The following is a 13764-nucleotide window of genomic DNA, read 5'->3' as shown; positions in this document are numbered from 1 at the left end:
TGGGGTCCAGCAGAGCTCCAGCTTCACTGGTTACAGGGATTGCTGTTGAGGTGGTATGAATTGGCTTGGCACCTATTTGCAGGATCATTCTGATTGTAGTGGATGTTTACTGGTCCTGGAGTCAGTAATTCATTTGATTAATAGCACTCTTGCTGTTTATCTGTAATAATCTATCTGGGCATGTTTACTGGAAACATGCAAGAACAGGGGAGCCAATATCAATCAAAACGAAATGACTCAACCTCAACATTAGCTGTTAAAAATAACAAATGTACTTATGTGGGAGTGATGGAGCAGTGGGTAGGGTTCTAACCTACCACTGAAGGGAACATGGTTCAGTTATCTGCCGTGCTATAAACTACCTGTGTAATCCTCAGCAAGTTACTTAGTATGTCTGTGCTTCAGTTCCCCACCTATAAAATGGGGATAATATAGGCCTGCCCTACCTCACAGGGTTGTTGTGAGAAGAAATACATTAAAGCAATGAGGTGTTTAGATACTGCAGTAATGGGTACCATGTAACTAACATAGAGAGTCTGCTCAAATAAAGGGGATTTACATTGTGTGGAGAGGATCAACAGATTTGGGTTCTTTCAGACCAAAAGGGGAAAGAGTTCCAAACTAAAGCTCTTTTCCCCAGACTCCTATGTGTTCAAATCCAGCAGCTGTAACCTGTTAGCAAGAGGACTTCTTCTGGTTTCAACTGTTGCAGCAATGCTTGCAAAGAGGCTTTTCTGCAGCCCTTCCACGTTGTAATTGAAAGTTGAACTGAAATGCTTTTCATTTTAAATATCAAAATGATTTGAAATCCAAAATCCTGGGCTGGAGGCATGTATGGGCTTCAAAATGATAAATACATGCATTTAAAAAACAAAATGCTCTTGTTGAAAACTGCCAGCTCTGAGTTCGGGATTCTGCATGTGCGCAGGTAGAACTGATAACGTTACCAAAACCTAAATGAGTGTCAGAAAGGCAGCTCGTTGCTCTGCATTGAGTGCTATTGATCCCTTCATGATTCCTGTGTGAAAGACACAGAACTCTGATCTCAGGGCTAGTTAAGTCATTCAGTTCATTTTCAGAACCATGCTGCTGTGAAGCTTTGCTATTTTTTTTTTTTTAAATGTTCATAAAGGTAGGGATTATTTCTGTTCTCTGCAGCCTGTGAGTAATTGCTGCTTCTGTCAGTAAATGGACTGGTTTCTTCCTGTGCCCAATATGTGCAAAGACTGTTAACGATATCTGCAATAAACACCTGAGTACTAGGCATACTCTGCACGTTTTGCATCTGGATGACGTGTCAGGGAACTAAGCCCTCCTTGATATTCTGTTGCCTTTAAACACCATCTAAGCACTGAATGTAGGAGCTTGGGAATGAGATACAGAGCCTTTCCCTTTTAGATCACCAGATTACTGGTTGAGGCACATTAGCAAGGGGTATTGTATGGGAAGTTTGTTCTGCTGCTTCTTATGTTGTACTTACCCTTTGCAGAGATGATAAGGTTTCCAGTGTTGTCAAACTGGCATCTTTCATGAGCTCATGCTCATGTGGATATTCCCGACTGGATTTAAAGAAGTGATTATTTCTTTTCATTAGCAATTGAGGTCATTTGGTTAAAATGGCTGCCAAAACATAATGGCATAGAGCAGAAGAATTAGGAAGCTGGGATTTGTAGCCATGTGTTCCAGTTGCTAGTTCCCCATTCATGCAATAACACAGCACTATAAACATGAATGTGTCATGTGTGCTAAAGAGCATGTTGCCACAGAGACCAGGAAGCTCAATGTTCTTAGCAACAATGCGGTTAAAGGATACAGCAAACTTTTTCTCTTGGGCCTTTTTCTCTTGGGTCCTGGTTGCATCTCAGCTGTGCTCTACCACTAAGGCTAGCAAGGGAAAGGATCTGGCATTGCAGATGGGAGCATACCAGGTATTCCAAGCAGGAAAAATTGTAGCTCCGTGTGTTAACCGCACCTGATGAATTGCCTGCGGTTAATCAAAGCACCATGTTGTGCGTTGTCACTGACTAGCAGGCTGTGCGTAGAGAAAGGGGAGTTATTCTTTAATTTATTTATGATTTGTATGGTGCAAACAGTGCACTCGCTGCTTTACAAAAGGGTTTGAAGACCAGGTCCCTTCCCTGAAGATCTCATAATCTAGGTGGGCACTATACAGACAAATAACAGGGGGATGGGCTGCAGCCAAGGCAAAATGAGTGAACAGTGACTTGTTAGCACCAAAGAGAAAAGGAGTACTTGTGGCACCTTAGAGACTAACACATTTATTTGAGCATAAGCTTTCGTGAGCTACAGCTCACTTCATGGGATGCATTCAGTGGAAAATACAGTGGGGAGATTTATATACCTAGAGAACATGAAACAATGGGTGTTACCATACACACTGTAAGGAGAGTGATCACTTAAGATGAGCTATTACCAGCAGGAGAGGGGGGGGGGAGGGAGAAAACCTTTTGTAGTGATAATTAAGGTGGGCCATTTCCAGCAGTTGACAAGAAGGGCTGAGGAACAGCGGAGGGGAGGAGGGGGATAAACATGGGAAAATAGTTTTACTTTGTGTAATGACCCATCCACTCCCAGTCTCTATTCAAGCCTAAGTTAATTGTATCCAGTTTGCAAATTAATTCCAATTCAGCAGTCTCTCCTTGGAGTCTGTTTTTGAAGTTTTTTTGTAGAAAAATTGCCACTTTTAGGTCCCCACTGTTCCTCAGAGGTTCTTGTCAACTGGTGGAACTGGCCCACCTTGATTATCACTACAAAAGGTTTCCCCCCTCCACCCCGCCCCGCTCCGCTCTCCTCTCCTGCTGGTAATAGCTCATCTTAAGTGATCACTCTTCTTACAGTGTGTATGGTAACACCCATTGTTTCGTGTTCTCTATGTATATAAATCTCCCCACTGTATTTTCCACTGAATGCATCCGATGAAGTGAGCTGTAGCTCATGAAAGCTTATGCCCAAATAAATTGGTTAGTCTCTAAGGTGCCACAAGTACTCCTTTTCTTTTTGCGAATACAGACTAACACAGCTGCTACTCTGAAACTTGTTAGCACCAGTCATTTTGCCCATGGGTCTTTTTGCATGTTGTGGATCTTTGTTTGGGGGAGGGAAGTTACTTAAGAAGATAAAGATTTTTAGTTATCTAGCTTGGTATCAGTTCAGGGGAGAGGGCTCCCTTTAGGCCCAATCTTGCTAAGTACTAAGCACCCACACCTCCCAGAGAAGTCAATGGGCATTGAGGATGCTCAGCCCTATGCAGGGTTGGACCCTTTGACTCCAATCTCTTTAGCTAGAAATCATGTTGTTTTATCTAATGCTTGTCTCTGTCTTTTTCAGGCTCTGGCACCAGCTGAGAAAAGGTATGCATAATGGGATGATTAAGTCATGTGTTTCCAAATAATCAAAGGCACGCTGTTTCTGCTAGGCAAGAATGTGGTTTCTTTTATAAGACATCTAGCCAGATTCAGGATTTCTTTGGGATTTTTAATTTCTTCGAAGGACACTGAAGGAAAACTGAATCTGGTTAAGGCTGGTTCTGCTCTCTTATATACCCAGGGCCAGATGTAATCTCATTCATATTCTTTTCATGTTTCAGCAGACAGAAAATAACTTTGCAGTCTGATTTCATTCCCTAGAGAAAATTGTTCCTATTGTGACAGTGTTTCAAAGCATTTCACACTGACATCCTATTCTGTGTATGTTTCTGGCAATGACTGAAGCTCAGGAAAGACACTTCAGTGAAACAGGTGGGGAGGAGGACAGGTTATTCATTGTTACTATTTAGTATTTGTATTATCATAGTGCCCAAGAGGCTCAGTCATGGACCAGGGCCCCAGTGCACTAGGCACTTTACAAACACAGAACAAAAAGACAGTCTTGCCCCAAAGAGCATATTCTTTTTTTTTTTTTTTCTTTCAAAACCATTCTCTTCCCTCGTCACCATGTAATGAATTCCTAACTCAGTAAGTGCCTCCAGCTTGGGGTGTCTCCCCTTCACTTCACTGTACTCTTACAAACATTGAAGCCAATTGGACTACTCATATGCTTAAAGTTAGGCCAGTGCTTTAATACCTTGCTGAATTAGGGCCAAATTGTGCTATTTAGGGACTGGCCCATGTTTGGATCAAGGAGAGCTACAGCATCTGGGGGAAACTCCAGGACATCACATGCTTCCAATATTTGCGCTCCCAGTAATGCAGGAAACAGTGCATGCCCGTCCCCAAACAGAAGGGCTGTGATTGAGCCTGGCTCTTACACTGCCCTGTTGGGCTAGACACAGCCTGGTCCTTATGGGGCATGTTCTCCCCTCTTCCTGTGAACATACTAGTTTTGTCTTGGTTCATGAGCACCCATGTGCTGGTTGCGATCCCTGCTTTTCGGCTTCGTTCTTATGAGCCAGCATTGTATTGAAATGCACAGGAATCCTATTCTTGAGGATGTCTACTTTTCCTCGTCGGGTCATTTAAATGACACAGAGATAGTGAGTTAATTGAGGCTAGTGTGCTCCTTGTGACAAAAAGGATGTGTTTGTAGAGAGGGGAAGGAATAGCAAATTTGGGCAGCAGCATCACAGCACGGTCTTCTAGACATCATTTTGCAGCTCCAAGATACAGCCTCAGGGGAAAGAATGACGAAGAACACCAGGCTTCCCTTAGAGCATCCTGCTTATAAAACTGGGGAACAATGTTGCCCTTAGTAGCCAACCTCAGGGAGCAGAGAATTCTTGTGGGTATTGAAAGGTCAAATACTGTCTTTCAAACAGAGGGATTGTACTTTTAACCATAGCATGGTGTTTAACTTTGGTCAAAGGCATCATAGGGGCACACCTGATTTGCTGTAAAGGAACCAGTCACAACGAGCCTCATTTTTCATATGGAGGAGTAGCTCAGAGACTGCCATGGTCATAGGCCAGAGAATGAAATTGACTCTCTGGCCTGGTGGCTAGGGAACTCACTTAGGAAGTAGGAGACCCAAGTTTGAAACCCTGTGCCACAGGTGCCGACTTCTAGTTTTCCCTGGGGTGCTCTGCCCCGAGGCCCCACCCCCACTCCGCCCCTTCTTCCGAGGCGCCGCCCCTCTCCGCCCTCCCCCAAGCACCTCCCTGAGCTTTTTGGTGGCGCAGCCACTAGTATTTTCCAGAGTCAGCTTCTATGCCCTGTGCCAAAGACAAATCATGTATGTGCAGTGGAACAGCTTCAGCAGAAGAGCTTGGGAGTGCTCCACCCCTGAATACCTCATAACCCAGTGGCTAGGGTATTGTCCTGCAGAATTTTCAGTCTTACTGTAATTCTCTTTTTCGATATTGAATGTGGCCATAAAGAATTGGATGAAATAATGCTATGAGAAAACCCTACTAAACAAAACATCTAGGGGGCCATTCTGCACCTGAAGACCCATGACTTTCAGTGTAAGATTTATGCTACTGTCCTTTTCATCCCCTCACGTACAAGGGAGCCAGCATCATGTGGGAGTCACCCTCCCAGCCAGAACCCAGCAACTGATCTTTTATGTTTGAAGGGCACCATTTCCCAGGTTGGAATTTATCCTTGTGGAGCCATATAATCTCACTTTGGATTGTATGGCCCATATTTAAACACAGTGTTTTTTATCAGTAGCCAAAGGAGGAAGAAAAACAGTGTATGAATTAAAGTTAAGCGTGCTCTATTTGAGAAATGTTTCTGTTAGAAGCTGTAAAGCTTTTAGCAATAAAGACTAGAATGACTTTGTGTAAATAAATTTTATGCTGTTCTGTATTGATTCTCTCTCTCAGAACACCTGGATCAAATGTGTTCCTTTTGCAAGTCAAATGGTGATTTTTTCTAACAGCCATTACTCCAAACCCTGAGGATCTGAAAACCAAGCTTTTATCTGCCTCTTATATCATCTCTTGGTATAAAAATCTTGCCATCAACATATAGCTGATCATTTAGCAGATAATCTGTAAAGCACGGTAAAAACTAGCTTCCCTAGCTCCATAGGCTCTGCACCCTAAAAGGAGCACTCATGTTTTAAAGAACCAGTTCTGTTTAGTGCCAGTTATTCTTTTACCTTCGGTTCCAAAATGCTTTTACTGAGCATGCTTATCTCCTTACAAACCTGAACAGTTTCCTGAGAAACAAGGTCTTCACACCACATTCCCTCTGCTTGAATCAAATGGTAACAGTGGTGACTATGTGTATACAAAGTTGACAAATAATACAGGGCAGCTCTGCCCTGCCTTTGAGTGCGGGGGAGCTGGAGATGAAAACGGCTTTTGTTGAACCTTTGTAAAGGTTTGATCTGCCAGCTCTGCCATTGAATCGCTGCTTGCACAAACCACTGTGCCACCTTTAAACAAGACCTTGTTAGATGATCAGATTTTATTTTAATCACTCGAACACCCAGTTTTCATTCTTAAAACCTGTCAGGCGCACACGGTCTCTGCTGAGCTGTTAATGGTTTGAGAGCCCCTGATAAGGTAAAACATTAATGATGGTTCAGGTCAGATTGGGGGATGGGGTTGTAAAGAGACCTAGAATGGCCTCTCCATGTCATGAGCTTATAGCAGTACTGCCTCAAGTGACATTGCGCAACCAGGAAAAAGAAGCAACTTTGGAAATTAACAAAGTAAAAAGGTGAGTGAGTGGCTACGGAATTTTTATAAAACATCCTATGCTGTCTTTTTCACTAACTTAATAAGGCTGCCATTCCAAAATGAACATAGATAAAGAGAGAGGGTTCCTTATGAGAGAGAGAAAATTAGGTTTGTTTTATTTGAGAGGTAAAAAATAAAAACTTTAAAAAGAACATTTCTCTTAGTGCATCCTGATTCTGTCAATTTCTTAAACAAACAAAACGACTCAAAAATACAATCTCTAAGTTTCTATATTAAAAATAATTGTCAGTTTCTTGATTATAACTCTCAGTTGAGTCATGCTGAATTTTTCTCCCTAGGACCTTTCTGAGGAAGAAAATTTATCAACAGAAAGATGGTAGCAATGTGAGCTGGAGTGATAAAGCCCTAGTGAGGTGCAGTATTTTGAACCTTAAGCCATGTTACAGTATCTATTGCTGCTTCTGTTTATGTTGTAATACCCAGAATGTGCTAGGTGCTGTACAAACACAGAACAAAACATGTAGTCCCAACCTCAAAGAGCTTCTGCCTAAAGGTAATGCTAAGAGGAACAGGTTTTTGCTGAATACTGCAGAGCTCTGAGGCCAGTAGAGATGTTTAATAAAATAATTTGTCCCTTTGTGACCTAATTTCTTTTCATAGCTACCAAAGTTCATCCTTTTCAGGATACTGGGCCAGTCACTAAACAGAATCCTCCAGGGTGGAAATACCTTGTTTTACTCTAGCATCTGAAAAGGAGCACTTGTGGCACCTTAGAGACTAACAAATTTATTTGAGCATAAGCTTATGCTCAAATAAATTTGTTAGTCTCTAAGGTGCCATAAGTACTCCTTTTCTTTTTGACAATATAAACTAACACAGCTGCTACTCTGAAATCTAGCATCTGAGGATCTCAAACCATGCCATTGACATTGCAGCACCCCGTGAGATAGGCTAGCATTGTTTTCGCTGTTTGGGACCTGAGGTAGTACGGATGAGTTAGGTCTCAAATTTACAAAAGTGTCCTTTAATTTTGGGTGCCCAACTTTAGCCATCTGGGGCCAGACTTACAGAGATACTGAGCACCCACAACTTCAGCTGAAGTCAGTGAGGGCTGCAGTTGTCTTGTTTGGAACAAATTACACCCTGCTTTTGAAAACTGCGCCCTATGTGATTTGCCCAAGATCACATAAAGAGTCAGTGGCAGAGACGGAAACAGACCCCAGCTCTTCTAACTTCTAGTCCTGTACTCGAACAACAAGACCCATCCTTGCTGACGATAGCCTGTAGACAGAGGAACATACAGATTCTAACACCTCGTTTTTGTGATGTAGGTGTGGCAGAAGCAGAAAGGGCAATGGCTCTCTCAGGGCGTGGTCCTGTCATAGTGTTTGTAAGGAGACTGAAATTCACTAGTCTAATCCTAGCCCCTTGTTATTATGAACAAACTGGGAGAATGGAGAAGATAAGATCAGGTGTACAAGCATCCTAGCTGAAAACACCATGTGTCTCTGTCTCATCTCCAGATTGGAGACCTGGAGAAGAAAAGAAAATGAAAGGACTGAGCATGCAAAGAAGAAGCGAGCAATACTGGAGCTCCAGAAATTGCAGCACCTCCACTTTCCAACAAGCCACTGGTTCTGTACTCAACCAGCCACTTCCCAGCAATGTAAGGCTCTTTATTCCCAATAACATGTAATATTTACACATGGGACAAGCGTAGGTAGGGAAAGGACTTGTGAATAAGGAGAAATCAGCACCCAAAATAAGTCTATTTTCATAGGTATGTCTCTAATTGAAACAGATATCATAGGCATCATATTTACGGCTTGATGCAAATGATGGGTGACATTTTTTCAAGCCTGCACTAACTTTTTGAAAATCTTCATTTCAAGTGTGGAGCAAAGCAAACCCCATTAATTTGTAAAATGACTGCCTGGAACTAACACCAAGTTCTCCATAAGGCTGAAGTCCCCAGAGTTACTGTACACAGCCAGCCCTAACATTCACTTTTATGACAGTCATTTGGATGAGTGGGAAGGTTTGAAATGTAGAAGGGGAGTCCGTTCTGGGACAGTTGTTGCTAGGGAGCATATAAAGGGGGGTTGATGGAGTGCTTTATTGTGGTGGTAGATACTCACCTGTAACCTCCCACTATGCTTCTCCAGATCTCATTTTTTTCTAGTCTACCAGCTTTTCCCCTTCTCCACCATTGACCTTCATAGATATTTAGGTCAGAAGGGACCATTATGATCGTCTAGTCTGACCTGCACAACGCAGGCCACAGAATTTCACCCACCACTCCTGCAAAAAACCTCACAACTATATCTGTGGTACTGAAGTCCTCAAATCGTAGTTTAAAGACTTCAAGGAGCAGAGAATCCTCCAGCAAGTGACCCGTGCCCCATGCTGCAGAGGAAGGCGAAAAACCTCCAGGGCCTCTTCCAATCTGCCCTGGAGGAAAATTCCTTCCCGACCCCAAATATGGCGATCAGCAAAACCCTGAGCATATGGGCAAGATTCATCAGCCAGATACTACAGAAAATTCTTTCCTGGGTAACTCGGATCCCACCCCATCTAATATCCCATCACAAGCCATTGGGCCTATTTACCATGAAGATTTAATTACCAAACCATGTTATCCCATCATACCATCTCCTCCATAAACTTATCGAGTTTAATCTTAAAGCCAGATAGATTTTTTGCCCCCACTGCTTCCCTTGGAAGGCTATTCCAAAACTTCACTCCTCTGATGGTTAGAAACCTTCGTCTAAGTTCTAGTCTAAATTTCCTGGTGGCCAGTTTATATCCATTTGTTCTTGTGTCCACATTGGTACTGAGCTTAAATAATTCCTTTCCCTCTCCAGTATTTATCCCTCTGATATATTTATAGAGAGCAATCATATCTCCCCTCAACCTTCTTTTAGTTAGGCTAAACAAGCCAAGCTCCTTGAGTCTCCTTTCCTAAGACAAGTTTTCCATTCCTCGGATCATCCTAGTAGCCCTTTTCTGTACCTGTTCCAGTTTGAATTCATCCTTCTTAAACATGGGAGACCAGAACTGCACACAGTATTCCAGGTGAGGTCTCACCAGTGCCTTGTATAACAGTACTAAAACCTCCTTATCCCTACTGAAAATACCTCTCCTGATGCATCCCAAGACCGCATTAGCTTTTTTCACGGCCATATCACAGTGGCAGCTCATAGTCATCCTATGATCAACCAATACTCCAAGGTCCTTTTCCTCCTCCGTTACTTCTAATTGATGCGTCCCTAGCTTATAACTAAAATTCTTGTTATTAATCCCTAAATGCATGACCTTACACTTCTCACTATTAAATTTCATCCTATTACTATTACTCCAGTTTACAAGGTCATCCAGATCCTCCTGTAGGATATCCCTGTCCTTCTCTAAATTGGCAATACCTCCCAGCTTTGTATCATCCGCATACTTTATTAGCACACTCCCACTTTTTGTGCCAAGGTCAGTAATAAAAATATTAAATAAGATTGGTCCCAAAACCGATCCTTGAGGAACTCCACTGGTAACCTCCCTCCAGCCGGACAGTTCACCTTTCAGTAGGACCCGTTGTAGTCTCCCCTTTAACCAATTCCTTATCCACCTTTCAATTTTCCTATTGATCCCCATCTTATCCAATTTAACTAATAATTCCCCATGTGGCACGGTATCAAATGCCTTACTAAAATCTAGGTAAATTAGATCCACTGCATTTCCTTTGTCTAAAAAATCTGTTACTTTCTCAAAGAAGGAGATCAGGTTGGTTTGGCACGATCTACCTTTTGTAAAACCATGTTGTATTTTGTCCCATTTACCATTGACTTCAATGTCCTTAACTACCTTCTCCTTCAAAATTTTTTCCAAGACCTTACATACTACAGATGTCAAACTAACAGGCCTATAATTACCCAGATCACTTTTTTTCCCTTTCTTAAAAATAGGAACTATGTTAGCAATTCTCCAATCATACGGTACAACCCCTGAGTTTACAGATTCATTAAAAATTCTTGCTCATGGGCTTGCAATTTCATGTGCCAATTCCTTTAATATTCTTGGATGAAGCTTATCTGGGCCCCCTGATTTAGTCCCATTAAGCTGTTTGAGTTTCGCTTCTACCTCAAATATGGTAATGTCTACCTCCATATCCTCATTCCCATTTGTCATGCTACCATTATCCCTAAGATCCTCTTTAGCCTTATTAAAGACTGAGGCAAAGTATTTGTTTAGATATTGGGCCATGCCTAGATTATCCTTGACCTCCACTCCATCCTCAGTGTTTAGCGGTCCCACTTCTTCTTTCTTTGTTTTCTTCTTATTTATATGACTATAGAACCTTTTACTATTGGTTTTAATTCCCTTTGCAAGGTCCAACTCTACTTGACTTTTAGCCTGTCTCACTTTATCCCTACATGTTCGGACCTCAATAAGGTAGCGTTCTTTACTGATCCCTCCCTTCTTCCACTCCCTGTATGCTTTCTGCTTTTTCTTAATCACCTCTCTGAGATGCTTGCTCATCCAGCTTGGTCTACAACTCCTGCCAATGAATTTTTTCCCCTTTCTTGGGATGCAGGCTTCCGATAGCTTCTGCAGCTTTGATTTAAAATAATCCCAGGCCTCCTCTACCTTTAGATCTATAAATTCTTCAGTCCAATCCACTTCCCTAACTAATTTCCTTAATTTTTGAAAGTCAGCCCTTTTGAAATCAAAAACCCTAGTTGCAGATTTATTTTTGTGAATCCTTCCATTCAGTTTGAACTGAATTAGCTCATGATCACTTGAGCCAAGACTATCCCCTACAGCCATTTCTTCTATGAGGTCCTCACTACTCACCAAAACCAAATCTAAAATGGAATCCCCTCTAGTTGGTTTAGCAACTACTTGCTGAAGGAATCCATCAGCTATCGCATCTAGGAAAATCTGAGCCCTATTATTATTATTAGCACTCGTCCTCCAGTCTATATCTGGGAAGTTAAAGTCTCTCATGATCACACAGTTTCCATTAGTATTTACTTTATTAAAAACATTAAAAAGGGCTCTATCCATATCCAAATTAGATCCCGGCGGTCTATAGCACACCCCAAGCACTATCCCAGGGGAGGCTCTAATAGTTTTCTTCCCCAATGTCATTTTTGCCCAGACGGACTCAGTCATATCCATTTCATTGCTTCTTATTTCTTTACATTCTACCTCATCCTTGATATACAATGCTACTCCACCACCTTTACCTTTATTTCGGTCTTTCCTAAACAGCACATACCCTTCAATACCTGTAGTCCAGTCATGACTACTATTCCACCATGTTTCTGTTATCCCTATAGTATCTGGTTTCACTTCCTGCACCAGTAGCTCTAGTTTTTGCTGTTTGGCCTCACTCACATTCTGTACCCTATTAGGCACGGTCATTCTACAGCCAGTATAACCTATTAGACTGGTATCTACACTGCCCTTCCTCTTATCCACGGCTGTATCCTTTCTTACTTCGTTTTCTTTCCTCTCAATGCTAAAATCCGGCGTGGAGATTACCTGGACATCTCCCAACCATCTCCCCCAAATTCCTAGTTTAAAGCTCTCGTAATCAGCTGTGCCAGCCTCCATCCTAGAAGTCTATTTCCTTCCCTACTCAGATGAAGTCCATCCCGAGAGAACTGTCCTCTGTCCCTGAATGCCTCCCAGTGGCCATACATCCCAAAGCCCTCCTTATAGCACCACTGCCTAAGCCATCTGTTGATAGTTATAATCTTGTCACATCTTTGTTGCCCTTCTCTAGGAACAGGCAGAATCCCACTAAAGATCACCTGAGCCTCGATTTCCTTAAGCGTCTTCCCCAGCCTAGCATAGTCTCCCTTAATACTTTCCAGCGAGAATCTAGCCGTATCATTTGTTCCCACATGAAGGATAATTAGGGGATTCTTTCCTGCTCCCTTTAGAATCCTTTTCAACCTCAGGTCTACATCCCGTATCTTAGCACCTGGAAGACAGCACACCCTCCTATTCTCTGGATCAGCTCTGGTTACAGGCCTATCTATTCTTCTCAGTAAAGAGTCCCCAATCACATAGACCTGCCTTTTCCTAGTGACGGTGCTATTCTCCAGTCTATCCCCTGTTCCCTCTAGCTGCAAGTTCTTTCCATTCCTATTTTCCGTTGTAATCCTCTTTAATCCATCCTGTATCCTCCTGGGGCTCATATTTGGTGTAATTTCCATTAACTCTTCCCCTTTTCCTATAGGACTAGCCGCTCTTCTCTTCTTTCTTGCCCTTCCACCTTCAGTGACTACCTGCTGAGCCCCTTCTTCATTTTCCAACTCTGCAAACCTATTCTTGAGCTCTATTTCTCCTTCACTCCTTCGTCTTTTCCTCTGCCTGGTTCTTTTAGTCACATGCTTCCACTGACCACTTTCCTCACCCAGTCTCCCCTCAGAATTCCCCAGCCCTGATTCCACCTGCAAGTCTGAGCTTTTCCCTTCAGATACCTCATGTCTTTGCTCCGTAATCTGCTCAAACTCCTTCCTAAACTCTACTAGACTTTCCACCTGCATCTCCAAACCTCGGATCTTTTCCTCCATCAGCTCTATCAGACGGCATTTCATACAGACAAAACTCTTACCAGGTGCCCCCTCCAGGATCATGTACATTCCTTCTCCCTTCCACTCTGAAAATTCTCAGAATCCACTTCCTACTTTAAAGAAGAACTTGAAATCCAACAGCCTCTGTGCGAGGCCCGAGCACAGCTCTTCTCTAGTGTACAGCCCATGCACTGGTATGCAGTGGAGTCTGGGAACCGTATATTTGATTCTCGGGTGATTTGAAGCAACCCAACAATCTCCACTGAACATCTAAGAATGCAGATTTTAACAGGGAAAGATATCATGTAGGCCACATACAGAGGCAAGAGGGCCCTGAGTTCCATTTTTATGGAAGGACAACAGTGCAAGAGAAGGGGGTTGCTTTGGAGACTTGGGTAGCAGACAGGCTGCATTATGAATTCGAATGAAACAATGGTTTCAATAGGCCAGGACATCAGGACGCCCCTGTAAAAGTGGGATGTTCATTCCCCATATTATTAGAGATGGAGCAGAGTCATCTGATCCAAATCCAAACTTCCCCACAATTCAGAGAAAAGCCCAAGTTGCAACATTCATCTC

At 42.6% G+C, this 13764-nt stretch overlaps 1 protein-coding gene across 1 annotated transcript in view; it reads left to right on the top strand.

The window, feature by feature from the left end:
* The window catches only part of LOC125640678 (uncharacterized), a 51857-nt gene that overhangs the window by 26239 nt on the left and 11854 nt on the right, over positions 1-13764 (top strand). Inside the window, exons 11-13 of the mRNA XM_048859529.2 lie at positions 3349-3371; positions 6946-7020; positions 8131-8273. Coding sequence (XP_048715486.2) covers positions 3349-3371; positions 6946-7020; positions 8131-8273 — 241 coding nt within the window. The remainder of the gene's footprint in view (positions 1-3348; positions 3372-6945; positions 7021-8130; positions 8274-13764) is intronic.

Source organism: Caretta caretta, chromosome 7, assembly GCF_965140235.1.
Source record: "Caretta caretta isolate rCarCar2 chromosome 7, rCarCar1.hap1, whole genome shotgun sequence".
Taxonomy (NCBI): domain Eukaryota; kingdom Metazoa; phylum Chordata; order Testudines; family Cheloniidae; genus Caretta; species Caretta caretta.
This window is presented reverse-complemented; position numbering and strand designations above follow the sequence as displayed.